Genomic DNA, 17,500 nt, shown 5'->3' with positions numbered 1-17,500 from the left:
GCTTTCCATTTGTTAGAACTGGCCGGCCCGAAAGAACTGGTTCTCATCGGTGTAAATGGAAAGGTCAAGGCCGGCCCGCGCGATTACTCACGCAATCCTTGTGTGGAATACACGCAAGAGCTGATGTAAACAACATGGCGGATGTTGCGACGAGAGTTTGTAGGGAGCTTAAGCAACGACAACGGCAACGGCAACGAGAACGTCACAAATTTGCATATTTAGTGGGTAAAAACAATAGCTTTGCACGCCCTGCACGTGCCTTTTTCACTTTTGTCCATTTCGTTGCCGTCGTCAGCAAAACAACAACGTGAAATAGCCAAGATTTTGGTTTTATGAAGAACGTCAGCACTTGAGGATAAATTTTCATTTTCACTTCTAAAGTGGAGTGCCGTTCCGACTGGTGTCATCTTTGAGGAATTACCTCACCCTTGTCATATTAAAAACGTTGAAATAGTCACGAAGCGATTAAAATAACGCAAATTTATATTTTGAGATGACGTTCTCGTTGCCGTCGCCGTTGTGGTTGCTTAAGCTCCCTTGTAGCATTCCTCCGACATTTTTTCTCGACTTTCTTTCGCCGGAGGAGGAGGATACTCTTTTGTGAACGATGCAGAAGACGAAGTTTTGTTTTTTTCAATTAGTTGTATTTTTTCTTTCGTACTTTGCCTTTGTCAAAGAGGCCGGCTTTTTCCCGGGGTAGGGAAATCAATAGTTTTGTGCTCTTTGTTGTCCACCTCACAAGTTTGTCCTCGCATGGATAATAGAAGTTCTCGAGTCCTGCAATGAAATAAAATTTGTTTATGAATACCTTCACAAGGCACTTCAGAAAAAGGAATCTTCCTTTCAACCAAAACAATACACAAAATATATTTATAATACTCACCACAAGTCTGCGATGAACTTGCTGCCATTTTTTAACGCGTACAAATTTTCCCGCGTTCCGCGCAGAACTGAGCGGCCCTACTCAATGAGCTTGGCCAGTTTGGCCAGAACCAGTTCTGCCAGTTCTCAGAACTCGAGCGTTCCATTTACGGACGGACCAGTCCGACCGGCCAGTTCTTACAAATGGTAAGCGCCCTAGGTCTACAGTTTCTAGCTGAGGAATGCCACATACTTCTGTTTCATAGTTGTCATCAATGGGTTCACCTCCCAAAGACCGAAAAATTATACAGGTTCGGGTCCTACGGCTTTCTGAGGCAGCAATCCTCTTCTTCTCCCTTGTTTTCTTCTGTTCCTTCTTTTTTCTTGATTTGGATGCTTTAGATTTGGCACCAATAGGAAATGTCACTTTATATTTAGCCATCACCCTATCCAGGTCTTCTACAAGATGCAGAACGTTTAAACCGACTTGAGACTTTATTGAATGACGTTGTTCAGCATTAAAATTGTGTAAACAGCTGAGGCCAGTCTTCAGTTTGCCACTGTCTGTAAAAAGACTGTTGTCGTGTTTTTCTAACTTGGTTACGACAGCATTAAGCTTGTCCTGGATATCCTGGATGTCCTGGTGCGAAAGGATATCTCTCGTTCGAGTTAGCATTTGACCTGTATGCGGATTTTGTTTATACGAAAGACGGAATATGTAACTTTGAAACAACAGAGGAACCAATTTAGAGAAGACCTCCTTCACCCAGAGCACGGTCTGTGTGTTTATATCTTTAGATGCCAAGAAACGTATTTCGTCGTATTACAGAATGATCAAGTCGAGCTATCTGGATTGCTAAATGTAAGTGTTTCTTTAAAAACAAGGCATTAGCAAAAATATGCCGTGTAATCCTAAGTTAAGCAAGGCGATTCCCTTAGTGTAACTAATAAACTGCCATTAAGATCTCTGCGATTATCATCTTGGATACTCTCAAATAATTGGTTATCATTATGCATTGCCACTCAATAAAAATACTTCAACCTTTTTTTGTAAAGTGAGTCCCCTGGAAAACCTGCTGCCTAGGTGCACCTATGCCATTGAGGTTGACCCAAATACTGCGGATAGGCCCTTAAAAAAATATTTTTTTATTAAATAAGTACTACGTATTTAAACAATAATGCAAGCGATATAGTTTTTTTTAAATAATATCAAGTTATTCTGTTTTGCAAGGAAACTGCAGATTCTGTAAAGGCAACAACAAAAGAAGAAGCCTCTGTCTCATTTGAATTTGTTCAAGAATGGAGCAAAGTGGTAGTTAGAGGACTGTTGTCAAGTTAGTTGTCAACTAAACATCAGTAACTATATAATTATATACATTATACATCCTATATTATATACATCACACATCCTATATAATGAACACAAACATCTAGTGAACGCGTGAAAGCAGGTGTTCTGTGACCCTCGAAAATCCTCTATCTATAACCTTTATTTATAAGTCTCTGTCTGAGCCTCTTCTCATCCATCTATAAAAACAACAGCTTTTAACATTTTTTTTTCTGGTTATTATTTTGATGATTATTAACCTGAATACTTTACTGAAGATCAAAAGTAGCCGAAGAAGGCAAATGTTCTTTTTTATTGTGTGCACAGGCAAGCAATTGTACGATTCTGGGATAAAGCCTATTGTTGCAAATGCTTCCCTAGAAAGGGTGAAATACATCATAGAAGAATGCAAGAATGCCAAAATTGCCGCCAAGGACATTTTAGTCCTCCGATTAAAGCATAACATTCAGCACTTGAATGAACAAAAGGCTGATCTGGAAAAAGCATTGACAAATAGCTTGTTGTCTGAAGTGAATCGCAAGACGATCGAGGCTAAGCTGTCTGCGGTCGAAGAGCGTTGCCAGCAAAAAACCTAATGTACTTTCCGCAGAGGATTCGCCAGCATTTAAAGCTATGGTTGTAAGAGTTGCACAGAATCTAGTCGAACACAACCGATTGAAAGCCAGGCAAACTGGTGCAGGTCGCCCAAACAAACTAGATGAAGAGACAGTGGAGATGGTAGTTCAAACCCTAGAAAGCGACAGTAGCGCTGAACGACGTCGGCGTGATGCTGTGATGTACTGTGATAGAGGGCGTGTTAAAGATTCAGACGTACTAGATATCGCAAATTACTATCTCGAGGAACAAGGAAAACCGACTATAAAAAGTCATAGGACTGTCGCACTTTGGCAGAAACCAAGAAAACAACGTACTAGAGAAGGTCAACGACATCGCCAGGCGGCGAATGGTCGATACATGTTCACATGCAAGAAGCCTGAAAAGACTTTGGAAGACACCCATATTGACACTCATTACCAACGAGCACATGTCAAAATGGTGCGACTGGCGGTATATGGAGTTGCTTCCCCTGCTCGTTCATTTACCCTAGATATCAGCATGGATGACAAGGCAACGCTAAAAGCAGGGACAGATGTTGGGTGGCAGCTAGGGAACAAGAGGGGGAGGCATTTTTATGTCCACTGAAAATCCACAGCAGTACAGAGGACATGACTTTGTTGGCATTGAGAATCAGCTTACACCAAGTGCTTTTAGAGTGATGAAGTGGCAGGTAACCGATGTAAACGACAAAGAGTCTTTGGTTCGCACATACGATCAGTCGTTCGTTACAGTTAGGCCTAAAGATAGAGAGATGCTCGGGTCATCTGGAGCTGTTTGGGCGTCTGAGCACATATGCTTAATTGAAGAACATCCTACTGTTTTCTGCCTCCCATCATCGCTGCCTAGTGATGTGGTGACGTTCTTGCTCAAAGTCCAACATCATTGTTTCCTCTATTCCTTCTGTACTTCCCTTGACGATGAGGACATCGACCTCCAATCTCTCACTTTATATGAGGAAAAAAGAAAAGATCTCCTCAGTAATGGTCTGCGTGATGCTCTTCTTCATTTCAAGAACACCGGTGTGAATATCACAGAGTTATCTAACGAAGTTGAAATGAATGCTTTACTCCTTGGCGTTGAAGACCCTTGCTCAAATTGATAACATGCACCATACCAGAGGATTCGAATGAGCTTATGGCTTTATGTGACAGCATTTGTGACAAGGTGAAGACATACCTGAATCGCCCTGTTCCGTATCCTAACATGTTGGAGTTAACTGATAAAGGACCGGGAGCGGGAGTACACAACCATGAGGTCCAGGATTTGTTTGTGTTGGTTTGTAAGCTGCTCGAGTCCGATCACCGCATGTGCCTTCATAGAGCACCACACGACTCCGCTCAAAATGAGGCAGAAAGGACCGGGCGACCAGTGGAACCACCTGCCGATCCATTTCATGGACTTACGGCCTCTCAAATGGAAAGCATGACCTTAAAAGAGGTTGAAGAACATTGCCTTTCGTGGAAGGTAGGAAATACCTGGAAGTTGGCTAGAGAAGTGTCGGAGAGAATTCATGACGAGCTGGGACCTGGAAAACATGATTTTCTCATCTCTGTTCCCAGTTATCCAAAGGAACAGCAGATTTTGCACTTCTTGGCCAAGTATCTAATTCAATGGAAGAAGGCACCTGTCAACAAGAGGCCCACGATGTGTGGGAATGCCTTATTTCTGAAACTACAGAGGCTGAAGGATGATCACGTGAGGCAAGGACATTACTACTTGGAATACCTCAAGTTCACGTGCGAGCCAACCTATGAGTCCTGCGAGCACGAAGGTTGGTCTGCGGGGGTTCCTGGGAATTGGTTCCCTGTTCCTACTCTCAGCAATACTACGCCGCGTACAGTACATTCCATCTGTTGTGCCAAGAGAGGAAATCGATAGCCTCCTGCCAAGCATCCAAGTTAAGCGATTGTTTGCCACTGGGAGGAGGGTCGACAGCAAAGAGGTGCAGAAGTTGTGCGACGACTTTTTGATTGAGGTGAATGCCTGTAATCACTTCATAGAGCACCAAAAATTCCTTGCAATGAAAGCAAAAAAAACGGGCAACAGAAAGGAACAAACTTCCAGGCATTAATTGGTCCGACGAGGTTGAAGTCAACTCGCTGTCTGCAAGTAAACTGAAACTCTACCTAAAGGAACACGGATTACCCGTCAGCGGAGGGAAATCAGCACTCGTAGCTCGTGTTCTAGGTGCTGGGGAAGCTCAAGGTAAAGAAAACCCGGATGAGCAGCAATCTAGCAGTTCCGAAGACCAAGAAGATAATGAACAATCAGACGATTCGGGAATTGACGATTATGAAGAACAAAGTTTCGAGGTGCTCTTCATCCCTGACGACGCAGTGGAATGCGTTGCAGTACGGTGAATAAAGGTACGGGTTAGAGAGGGGGGGGGGGGGGCATATCATAATTTTGAGAGAACGTGAGGGGGGGTCAGAGCTAATCTTGACGCTGCTGGAGGGGGGACCTATCTAATTTTTCCTTTGATGAAGCTCATTTTAGGAACCCCCCTTCCTGATAATTATTGCACAGTCCCTTATTCCGTCTACTTTTTGTTGTTCAAAATGATCCTCTAACAGTCCAGATTGGTATGAACAGTCCTGAACGAAGCATAGAGAAAGAACGACTTACCTTGGTTAGTACACGCTGTTGTTTTGCGGATTGTCGCAAAGAAATACAGGAAAGTGCCTGCCGCGCTTGCTGAACGATCATTTTATTCATTCAACAACCTTTTTGTTATTTTTGTACCGTTGGCATAGCTATTCTTGTTGCGAAAATTCCTTGAGGTTGTTGTTGGTAAATACGGCAAAGAAAAGTACTTAAACGCGTGCCGCACGTGTAGCACGATTCGTTGCGTTGTAAAAGACGTCGACGTTCCTGAAATTTGTCGTTGATTCTTGTATTTTTTCTTGTTTTTATTTTTTTTGCCCTAAGAGAAACACTTCTGAGTGTCTTTGCAGAATGCCGCAAAGAAATGTATTTAAACACGTGCCGCACGTTCAGCATGATTGACGTTTTGAGGCGTTGGCGTGGCCGCCGGGGCTGCTTCATTTTGAATGTCGTGCTTTTCTTGCTTTTCTTGAAGTGCTGTGAATTTTACAGACCTGTCTTATCCAAACGTTGCTTGTCAAGACTTGATTTTTCTCATCCTGAAAATAGAAAGAGATAACTTCGCAAACATGAGTTAATTTTGATAATTTTGCCGAGAACTAGAACACGGAGGTGCCTGGACAAAAAAAAGGTTCAGTTGTATCTAATTGCGGACGACAAAGGAGCGCATTACGATTTTCGCGAATATTCTACTCGCGCCCTGTACTTTTTAGGACAACTGCTTTTAAAGCATACTGACAATGCACAGAGTTATACCGCTGACGTATTACACCGCGCTTCGGTAACAAGATTATGTCTCATTCGTACACCGTGGTGCTAAAAAAATATCCATACACCTCACCACAAACCTTAAAAATAAAGAAGCGGATACACACTTTATCAAAGAAAACAAAAGCTAGTATCCAAGGCACTTTGTAACCTTTGTAACCTTCTTATATATTTACATATATGTTCTACTTTTTCTTTCCTACAATTCAATAAATTTAATTATCTTAGTTAAACTTTTAATTGATGGGAAAGCGACTTAATGAAGTTTATGAAGACGTGGTATATTAAAGCGCCATCGACCAAGAAGCGTCTGGAGCCGCTTTTATCGGCGGATGCTGCGAAGTGACCGCACTGAAAAACCGCTTAGCACATAATAAAAAACAATAGTAAAAACTGATAATAGAGAAGAAGCTGAGAAAATAATCAAAAGTGGAGAAAGAGCCAAAACAATGGTAGGGAAGAAATAATCAACGAATTTAAGAAGTACCGGAAAGGGAAAAGATCACCCATGTTCCCACTGAGAAACAATTTGCTTTCCAACAGTCTATTAGGATTCAAATGAAGTTATGTTTTCCGGGAATTAACTGAAATGGTTAGAATTTAAAATCGTTAAGGGTGAGATGGACTATAAATAGTAGGCCTCCAGTCTTGCAAACCGTGTTTATTAACATCGCGAGCCGTTAGTATAGCAGCAATAATACAGCCTGCAAACCTAATGCTCGGGTCAGCCTTAAAGAGGACATCAGAAAAGGTTGTTAACTTAGTGCGCATGCCAATCGATTTAAAGGAAGCTTTTACGCCGCATTCATTCTCGTCATCAGAGCCTCGGATCGACCCAAGGCTCTGGGAAACTAGTACTCTATGTCGGAGAACATGTGCCGTAGGGTTCTTATAGCCAAAACTTGGCTATTTGAACCCTACGGCGCCTGCTCACTACTCGTGCTAACATGAATGCACCAATCAGAGACGCTTTTGATTGTTCTTCACGAAAACCAATGACAAGACACTTTGTTTCAGGGTTCCCAAGAGCTCTTCTCTCTCTCAGTCAAGAGAAGATCTCTGGGATCGAGAATGCTTCGCATTGGACAACTTCACCTTCCATTCCTTCGCAAAACCATCCAAAGAGTGAAGTATTCGATAAATTGCCGATATTTCAAAGTTTTGAGAACTATATCCCGGGGGCTTGCGTCACACGGAAGAAGACTGATACGAGTTCAGTTTTATTCATTTTTTTTGCTCAACAATACTGTTATCTTGCGCTGATTTCGCGGCTGGCATAAAACAGCTCAGCTTTATTATCCCCTCTTGTTTTTAACATAAAAGGCCATTAAAACAAGTAAAATAAACAGAACAAAGAAAAAGCGTGAAGCGTTCAAGCTGTAAGAACTTTCCAGTTGGCGACGACAACAAAGGAGGAACGTAATGTTCTCACATAACCAAATGAAAGTTGGGATTAATTAAAAGAACCACGGTAACAACGCAATAAAATCTCAAAATAACATGAAGAAATAAATTCTTCAAAAGTTGATCCGTTTAACTTACGAGTACGCTGTTGCCTCGCAAGTTTTCGTTAGCGCGTTTAATAGCCCAGCTTATTTTTGATGAATTTGCGACAACTGACTCACTTTGAGAACGTCCGCGACGGTCAATTAGTACAAACTTTTACGACTGTAATTATTTTCACCGAAAAAGACAGGGAAAAAAACAAAGAATAACCACAAAGGTAAATTTAAATATAAGTTTAAAAAAAATAGTAGGCGGTAAATGAACGATAGAACTAAATGTCATTGTTTACTTTCGAAAAACAGCTGTCCTATATACGAAAATGTAATCTTCTTAAAAGTAGAACGGTATAGCAAAAATGGACTTTTTTTTCCTAAGCAGAGAAATCTTGGGTGTGTTCCTTTCGCCAAATCTAAAAACGAATGGATCTTCTGTTGCTGTAGTAACCAATTACGTCATCGTTGAGTTTGCTTAAACTCCCTGTTCGGTGAGCGCCTTCAAGGAGGCAAACGAAAAACAATTTATCTAAATTCCGTAAAAATAATGAATAAGAGATGAACTCTTCCTTCAAAGCTCACCGACTTGCACCCGGGGAGAAGCTTTTCGAATTAAAAAGTGTGTTGATACTCACCAAACTATGAAGATTGCTGTAAGCTAAACCAAACTTGACCAAAACAGGTTCCGACAGGTTCAAAACCGGTCTGCCTCTAGGGTCGTAGTCCTTGAAAAGTGCTTTGATCAAAGTTGTTTCGATTCTAGTACGATTTACATGAGCCTGGCAACCTACAACAGAACAGCATCTATTCAGCGGATGTAAACAAAGAAGGAGTGTGAAAATGAGGAGGTTTAATTGTCACAAAGGGTTCAAAAGCGTTCCTTGCAGTTATAATTATAGTAGCAACTTTATTCGTGTAATTCGATGAAAGGGGAGAATACCAGGGGTTATCCCTATCGAGCGCATCCGCCCGCAGGCGAGTGTAATTGACTGAGAGTCGAATTTCATGAGGGAGGAATACCGGAGTACCCGGAGTAAAACCCTCGGAGTCAGATTGAGATCGAGTGAAACTCAGCCCACATAAGACCTGAGGCCAGGGTTGAACCCGGGCCACAGGGGTGGGATGCGCGGTTGATAACCGCCACACTACCCCGATTGCGTGTTTGCGAAACAGTCAGGGTCGGTCTTTTCTTTACGAAGTCTAACTTAAGCTGTTATTTTCAACAATCACCAGTTTACGTCCAGAACCCTCCAGAGGTGGTATGCTTCAAGTAGATAATTGCATTTCTCGATCCAAATGCCTAACAGCATGGAGTTCCAGTTGTCGTAGTCAGTATTTCTACCAGCATGTGGTCCAGCGACCGTACTGTATGACCTTGAGAAAATGAGATCCCAGCTGCTGGATCTATCATTTTAACTTGAATTTGGAAGGCACTTTTGGCACACACTGACTGAACTGTGTATAAATAAATGCCCCTACGGGTTCATTGTTTTCGGATACCGAAATTCCTTTGTCTGTTTCTACAAAAGTTAAGACATGATTGGCCGGGTTTGATTATTTATTTTTCATTGTTCATGAGATGAATCGAAAGCTTTGCGACTGGCTTGATTTCTTTTATCGTTAGCGCTGACTGCATTCTAGAAACCTATCGTAGCTTAACAGATTTTTGGACCAAAACGTTACTAGAAAAGCATGTATTGATGAGAGAGCCATCTCTAAAGTTTACCAAGCGCACTGCAACTCGTTATACGCACAACTAAATGCATGAACAACTTGCTTTATCAACTTTTCAGCGTGATTTTCAGTGACAACAAAAAGATCTGTTGCATAGGCCAACCAAGCGTGCTCAAAAAGAATTTGATATATTCTCACGCCCACTGTGCTCAAACTGAAAACCTCATAATGTACATTACACATAATGACAGAAAGTGGGTTTGGCTTTTTTTTAATACGCTGAAACTGAGTTCTCCGCGTTTACATGATAAAACTGAAACCCGATTTGATATACTTTCCTTTTTCACAACACGCTTCTTGTAACCTTAATTAAGCAACCAACATTTGGTGGCGGTCGCATTAAGGAGTTACCAGTAGTGCTTAATACATCAAGTTCTATTGTGCAGTGTTCCTCTAGGACTACAAGACACAAGAAAACGGGTCGCATTCGAGAGTTGACACTAGAGTGGTATCAACATTAGTGTTACACTGCGTTTCTCTCAAGTGTGACCGCTTGTTTTTATATTTGGGTTAACTCTGCGCCTCGACATTCAAGTGCCTCGTCGGTAACCAAATGCATGAACAACTTGCTTTATCAACTTTTCGGTGTGATTTTCAGTGACAACAAAAAGATCGGTTGCATAGGCAAACCAAGCGCACTCAAAAAGAATTTGATGTATTCTCACGCCCACTGAAATAAATTGGAATGATACAATAACTTGACTGTTCAAACTGAATACGTCGTGAAGTACATTACACACAATGATAGAAAGTGGCGTTGCCTGTACCCCGAAATTCTCCGCGTTTATATGATTAAAAATAAACCCGATCTGATATACTTTCCTTTTTCACAGACCGCTTCTGTAAGTCTTAAGCAACCAACATTATTCTCATACTATTTACGTAAACTCTTTCCCATGACACTTAAGTGCCATGGCACTTAAAAGTGTTTCTTTAGTAGCGTTTCCTTCGCAACGGTTTATTAATTAATCTTCTAGACATTTTTCTTTCATTACAGTCGTTCTATCGCGCAAACGTTGTCCAACATCCTTCACCGCTTAATTACAATAATTCAGAATTCATGCTCTTGAAATTTTTCTTACGTAATATCACTGAATTGCAAAACATATGTCAGAGCAGTTTAATATTTTCGGAACTTAAGGTTAAAACGAGTCCAAGGACGCTGATTCCAGAAATTTGAACTTTTTGTAACATTAGAAGTGGGTGGCACAAAAAAGCCAGACTAAACATACTAAATATTTCAATATTTCAAACTTCCGTTTTCTAGTCCCTATTAAGAACAAAATAATTACAAGTGCAAGAGCCGCAAATTGTTTAGTGATTTTCGTGTCCAAAACTGTACCGCTACTTGCCTTCGTTAAACACAGTAAAGCTGTATAATCTAATCAGCGAAACTTAAATTGGAGAATAATAAACAGCTTTTTCAACATTTAAGTGAAATAAAAAAATTCAAGGGAAAAAGACGGATCTGATTTATCGCAAGAATCTCATACTTTATGTCAACGGAATGAGGAACACATCTGGACAATTTCTAAGCCTTATCTAGTATCTCGAAACTCAGGCTAACGGCAATTTACCCTTCTTTATTGGCCGTTTTAAGATATGAATTGTGGAAAGTGCAATTACGCACGGTTTTTATTATTTTTTCATGTTCAAACAAGAAAACATCACGTTTATTAGAAGTGGTTTGATCTCTCTTTCTAGCACGAGCCGGGGTAATTTGTACAATTATTTTGAATTTTATGAACCAAACCAGCATTTTGAACGATTAGAAGCCATATTCTCTGATACGGAAATTCAGTAAGAAATCTAATGAGGGAAGGATTTGTGATAGGTAAAAAATAGTTAACACAATGAAAGCTCTAACGGCAGCAGCCCAAAAAACGCAGGTAGGCTTGATTGTGGAAAATGGTGTCAGAGGTTTCTCCAGTGAGCAAGTAAACTTCCTCTTGCTTTGTAAAACGATTGAAAATTTTTGAAACACTATCAAAATGCAGTTCCTTTCAGTGCCTTTCCACATTACGTGTCTCCTTAGTAAAGCAGGGAAAACTAATCTGTTATGTAATGTTCAGCTAAAGGACACCATTTCCTAACAAAAAAAAGCGAACATGGCTTGATACAATTCACACATCGACAAATCGAATACCCTTTTTCCTGCCTCCATAAGTTTCGCGGGACGGGCAATGTTGCGAATCCTTTAACAAAAGTTCTTAAGTTTGACACGTTGTATAATAATCTGTCGTTTGTAAGATATCCACACTTTCCGCGACAGGAGTAATCTTCGGATAAGTGTCAATGGAAACACAAAACTTGAAATAGCAAGTGCGAGCTCTTAATTACAGCTGCACGCAGCAGGTCTTTACTCATTGAATATCTGAGCAAAATGCAAACAAAATTGTAGATCAAATTTTCCAATGACGCTACTTTGCAACCACAGGCGCATACGTTTTCTCAAATACTTACATTTAAATTCCTCAGCCGCCAAAACAAGTGCAAGCGACCAGAACATAGGAAAACTCCACTGGATTGATCTCAATCTGCGGGAAGCCATATTTGATAAACGTTCTTCTCCGCGACTTCAAGTTGTTATTATGCTCTCTATGAAAGCAGAACGAATAACTGTATTTAATAAAACATATCTCCAGCCCATGTACAATTATAGTAGAAAGAAGCATAAACAAACCAAAGACGTCAATCCTACTTGCCTGGAGACTTTGTGTACAATAGTTTGTGTACACGTCTCAAAAATGGATTGATAAATTGGCGCAGATAGGAGGTTTTTACACTCGAGAGTGCAAAGGCATCGACGTTTTTCAACTCTTACAACTCTGTCCGTTCGTGACCAGAATCTCAACGAAAAATAGGTGGAAATGAACGAGCTCTCAGTTCGGCTTTCCGCCCAATCGACCGGTCTTTCCAGTGCCAGATGCACAATGTTGTCTCATCAAATACTTAGCGAGAACATTAGCATTTTAAAAACCAAATCCCTAAGGAATAGTATAATTAATTAGGCTGGAATTAATTTTGTCCGTTTATGTTATCCAGTGGGCAACAAAAGATAAAATCCCTGGTGACGGCGAAAACAAACCGCGGTGTTTTCCGGAATTAGACACAGAAAGATTTTGAGCTTGCTCAAAACGAAACCCCTACGCGAAGCGGATTTTGGTGTGGACATATTCCATTGTCTCGATCCACGAGTCTGTATTTGCGTAGATAATTGAGTGATAAATTGTAATGTGGAGGAGGAAAAAGCTTCCAAACAAGATCTCACGCGCGATAAAGAATCTTTGTCGTTTTGAGGAATAGTTTATTTGTTAAATAAAACAAACCTTAAAAAATATGTGCTTGTGTGATTTGGTTTTTGATTATTAAACTGCAGTCAACGCCACCTATTTGCAGTAACAGGATACGTTTTCAAAGCTCCCTCACGTGAACTGCGGTCAGTTAAGTACAGTCACGGATAGTTGAGAACGGCGATGAAGCGAAAAAACAAAATAATGAAACCGCCGAGTGCTCACGCTCTCAGAAACGTGCCGAAGACAGTAAAGACATTTATAAAGTACATGCCGCACGTGAAGCACTGTTGTTTTAATTCGTGCTTTGTTGGGTTCTTGTTGTCCGAAAAACCATTCGGAAAAAAATGTCCAAATCATGCATCAAAACCGAAAATCCCGACCCCTCCCCTCTCGATCACTTCCTATACTTTGCCAAACTCGGCGAGCTGCCGACTGAAACAAAACCGTATTCAGACCAGATTGCGGTTAAGTTTCGCGGTTGAATTTTCGTCAGCGCGTAAGTGTTTACCCACTTATTCAACAATAGGAAACTTTCACGATGGCGTCATTTGACTGCAAAAACCAGAATTCGGTTTGCTTTTCTTTCTTATTTAAATTTTGTATCCCCAGTGGGGTAAAAATAACAATAGCTCTTATTAGTATGAGACAAGCAAAACCTGAAGGATTCTGGTACTTGTAGTTAAATGACGTCATCATGAAATGTCCTATTCGACATGGTGATTACTGTGTTCACTTTATACAATCTTAGCGAAATATGCCTTAGTTGTATCAGAAGCAACGCCCTTAATTTAATTTAAAGATCATACTAATCATCTCTAATGGAGAAAAGATATTTAAGAATAAAACACAAACAGCGGTTACAAACATTTGCTTGAACTGCATAACTCTTACTAGTAACCAACAAACTGAACGTTTTCACTTGTAGTTGGAAGGCTATCTCGCTCCTTAGCCACGCTCTCTAAATCTGAGCCAATGTCTTTCGAAACTGATGTTGTTACTTTAAGATTCTCTTAAGATTACTTTGTTCTCCTCCAGAGTAGAGTTCGGGGGTTCCAAGTCAACTCTATCACCCCCACGATCTTCCTTCACTTGAGTCAGCAAGCACTATCTTAAACTGCAGTATCACCTTGAGACTGGGATCTGTTGCATGTTGAAGACGAAGAATCGATATTCCGGGCCCAGGTCGGTTCTAACTTGATGGTGTTGCAACCGGGGCCAGGTGGATAGTTTGGCAGCCAACCGAGCATGCTTACCAGTAGCTGAGGAAGATTCTGTGCCACTATTCTCAACCTAAGGACTATTCATTTCCTTTTCAGCAAGCTCTTCAGTCTTGGGAGTCGAAATCTCAGTCTGTAGAGCAACGCTGATCAGTTGTTCAGCTTTCTGCCACTCTTACACCACTTACAGCCTTCGCTCCAAGGTCTTCGTGACGTGGCATCTACGTTAGTATGCCGTTCGCCTTCCAAGTATTCAATCTCATGCTCAAATGGACTCAGAAACTCTATCCACCTTGCCAACGTTAACTGTGCCTCTGGCTCTTTAACTTTCAGCACCGAGCGAAGGGGTGCATGGTCAGTTCTGATGTGAAACTTCTGGCCTTACAAGTAATGACAAAAGTGCTTTACACACTCCACAACAGCAAGCAGCCAATTCCTGGTCACACAATACTACAATTTTCGAGCTAACTTTTTTCCGCGTTTTTCATACTTAAAACACTCACGTTTGTTCATGCAAACTGTCACGTTTTTAAATTGAACGCAACTGGCGAAAAACAGTTCGCTTGATCGCCTCCATGCTCAATCCCTTTCATATTATAAGCCATTTAAGGTCACTGTGGCAGGATTCCAGAAATGTAAGCTCGTCCTTTGTTGACATTCATGATAGTCAATGCAAAGTTTTCAAACCTGTGTTTCACGTGCAGAAACACACAGCATGGAAAAACACGAAAAAAGGTTAGCTGTTCACGGTAGCTCGAAAATGGTAGTATTTCCTTTCTGCTTTAGTCAATGTTCTGCTGGTATCTGCTGGTATAAGGAACAGGATGTTCCACCCGGGCCTTCAACTGACTTAACTTAAAGACAGCTCCGATTCCATGATTACTGGCATCCGAGTATAGTATAAACTGCCGCTGTAAAATCCGGATATGACAATACAGGAGCATGTAGACCAGTAGGTTCTTCAACATGTCAAATGCCGACCTGGGACTCCGGTGTCCAAACAAAGTTCAATTTTAGCTTCGGTTAGTCTGTGAAGAGGTTTGGCCACTTGACGCAAAGTTGGGGAACAAAACTTCGATAATAACTGGCAAGTCCTAGAAAGCTCTTACCTTTTATGGCATCTTCTCTGGCACCACGGCCATCTAACACACCCGTTCAACTTAGAAGGATCTGTTTCAATATCTCTTTCAGACACCAATGTGGCCTAAGGTATGCGACACTCTTCTTGAAACAGCAACCCATTCTGTAGGTTTCAGCTTACGTCCAGCAGATTCAAACCGGAACGAAGCCTTCCTCCAAACAGCGGTCCAGATCTTCCAGAAGGTTTTGTTTTTCCATACACAAATGGTGTCGTCTAAGTAAATCAAAAGGCAGGTTTCAAACCTCAGGTCCGCGCTAAAATCAATGGCCAACCAATCGCTCAAAAGTACTTGCGTGACGAGGCTAAGGCCACAAGGGCATGACGTTCACCTCAGTAGAAAACAGAGGTAGTTACAAAAGCAGCTTTGCACACCACTAGCTGGATCCATTGGGACTTGCCAATAACCAGAAGCTCGGAAAAAAAACGTGGAGAGAGAACCACTTTGCCCCTAAGATGGCACCACAGACGAGGGCGTCAATGTGTGGGAGTGGATAAGCATCTTTTTGATGGTCACTGCATGACCTGGCCTATAGTCTACACACGAATCCTTCTTCGTCACAACACTACTGGGGACGACCCACGAACTCGCTTGACTTTGTTGATGATGTCTCTTTGCTGGCAATATGTCCCGGGGGGGGGGGACCTCCCATATGGAACAGACGGGGATGCTCGTCGGAAATTTTGAATTTTATCCCTACAAGGAGACCATTTGGGCGTGGCTCAAGCTTTTTTGTGACCCCTAAAGGAGAAACTAATCTGGGCGTGGCTTAAGGAAATTTTGACCCCTAAACAAACAACGATGAAAACAAAATTTTTACTTATGTTCCTCTTCGCGTAATTCTGTGTTTCTTCGCGGAAAACCTTAAACGAGACCTTGGCGGCTTTTAAAAAATACCCATAAGCGAGAACAACAAATCCAAAATTTACACCCCTAAGCGAGACGGAACGAGCATTCCCGTTCTTCTGTTTCATATGGGGGGGATAGAGTCCCCCCCCCCCCCCCCCCCCCCCCCCCCGGCGCCATATGTCCTCCACGGTTGTCTTCCAAATCTCGGCATGCTTGATGGTGAGCCACGTCAGCAGGCTGCTGTTTAAACGGGTATTGCGTTCGCCCATATCGAAGTGGTGTTTTATCCATTTGGTTCTGCCAAGACCGGTCCTGTTCTGTAAGAAAAAATACCGTCCTTGTGTCTGTGCCAACAAACTTAGCACTGCATGGCTTTCCCCCTCAGTCAACTGCTCTGCGTACGCTCCCAAAGTTCTTTGAGTTAGACCTGGTAATGTTTCCTCAATGCTTTTCGGTCTGGGTGGTTTCGGTGAAACTTCTCTTTTGTGGTGACTCTCTGAATCCACTTGAGGCAAATTTCAAGTCTCGGTGCAATACTGGGTACTGCTTTTGCCACGGCTACAACACTTTGAGCACCAAGGGTTTCTGTTTTATCAGAAGTGCCTCAGAATTCGCACAGGAGTTAAAGGGCTAGTTACTCCTGCAAAACATCAAAGTTCTGTTGACGTAAAGTCCCTTCTACCAGAAAGGCGAGTGCCACGACGACTTTTCCCCCAAGATTCGCAATCCTTGCTTGGCAGATTTGGGTAATGAACTGTCGATATGGAGTAGATGGACAGGGATCATTGCCTCACTCATGAGGCTTGTATCTATCATTGGTACGAGACGACGGGGTTACACACCTGAAACTAACTTGCTGGACAACTCTAGTTACAAACAGTCAGTTTTCCTCCCCATTAATAAACCAGTTTGCTGTTGGACTAGATGTTTGACAACCGCAGTTTATGCTTATTGAAACTTAAATGGTTCAACGTCAAAGAATTTTTGATGAAACGGTTTGCCGTTCGACGTCTCAAACACTTTAAGCTCCCAACGTGTGCGGTTGAGAGAGCCACACACGAAAATAGGAAAAAAAAGGGTTGCTAATCCCACTACGCAAGGCTCTCTTTTCAAAATGGAGTTGTAATTCGGGTTTCCGTGTTTTGGTTTGGTGTAGAGTGAAAAGATCGAAGAGGGTGACATAGTAAAAGTTATTGTTATGTGCATGGATGGGCTCCCAAGACAACAGTTCACAAGTGAGTCTGATTTTTATAATACTAGATCGTTCGCGGCTTAAAAGCAGGTGTACATGTGCTCTGAAAAAAAACATGGCGGAATCAGTCCCGCGTGACCTGGCTTCTTCCTGATTGGGAACATAATTCGGCGGTCCTCTTGTTTCTTTCGCCTTGCAAAGTGTATCTAAAAACTCAATCCGTTTGCAGGAACTGTGCGGGACGAAGGACCGCAAACGTGACTAGATCAACCACTCTTATCAATTTCACTCTTGAAAAATAGAAAAACTGCCGACACAATGTGTACTAAAGCAAAAAACAATCGTGCTGCGCGTGACCAGCCGGCCGGCAAAATGACCAATGTGTTTTTACCCTTA

General features: G+C 41.8%; 1 protein-coding gene across 1 annotated transcript in view; it reads right to left on the bottom strand.

The window, feature by feature from the left end:
- LOC137992357 (neuronal acetylcholine receptor subunit alpha-7-like) overlaps positions 1–12,011 on the bottom strand; it is a 25,180-nt gene extending 13,169 nt beyond the window's left edge. Inside the window, exons 1-3 of the mRNA XM_068837656.1 lie at positions 11,875–12,011; positions 8,313–8,464; positions 5,905–5,949 (exon numbers count right to left, since the gene is read on the bottom strand). Of these exons, the coding sequence (XP_068693757.1) occupies positions 5,905–5,949; positions 8,313–8,464; positions 11,875–11,962 (285 nt within the window). The 5' untranslated portion in view covers positions 11,963–12,011. The remainder of the gene's footprint in view (positions 1–5,904; positions 5,950–8,312; positions 8,465–11,874) is intronic.
- Positions 12,012–17,500: the final 5,489 nt, after the last annotated feature.

The sequence above is a fragment of the Montipora foliosa genome, chromosome 2 (genome assembly GCF_036669935.1).
Source record: "Montipora foliosa isolate CH-2021 chromosome 2, ASM3666993v2, whole genome shotgun sequence".
Lineage (NCBI taxonomy): Eukaryota > Metazoa > Cnidaria > Anthozoa > Scleractinia > Acroporidae > Montipora > Montipora foliosa.
This window is presented reverse-complemented; position numbering and strand designations above follow the sequence as displayed.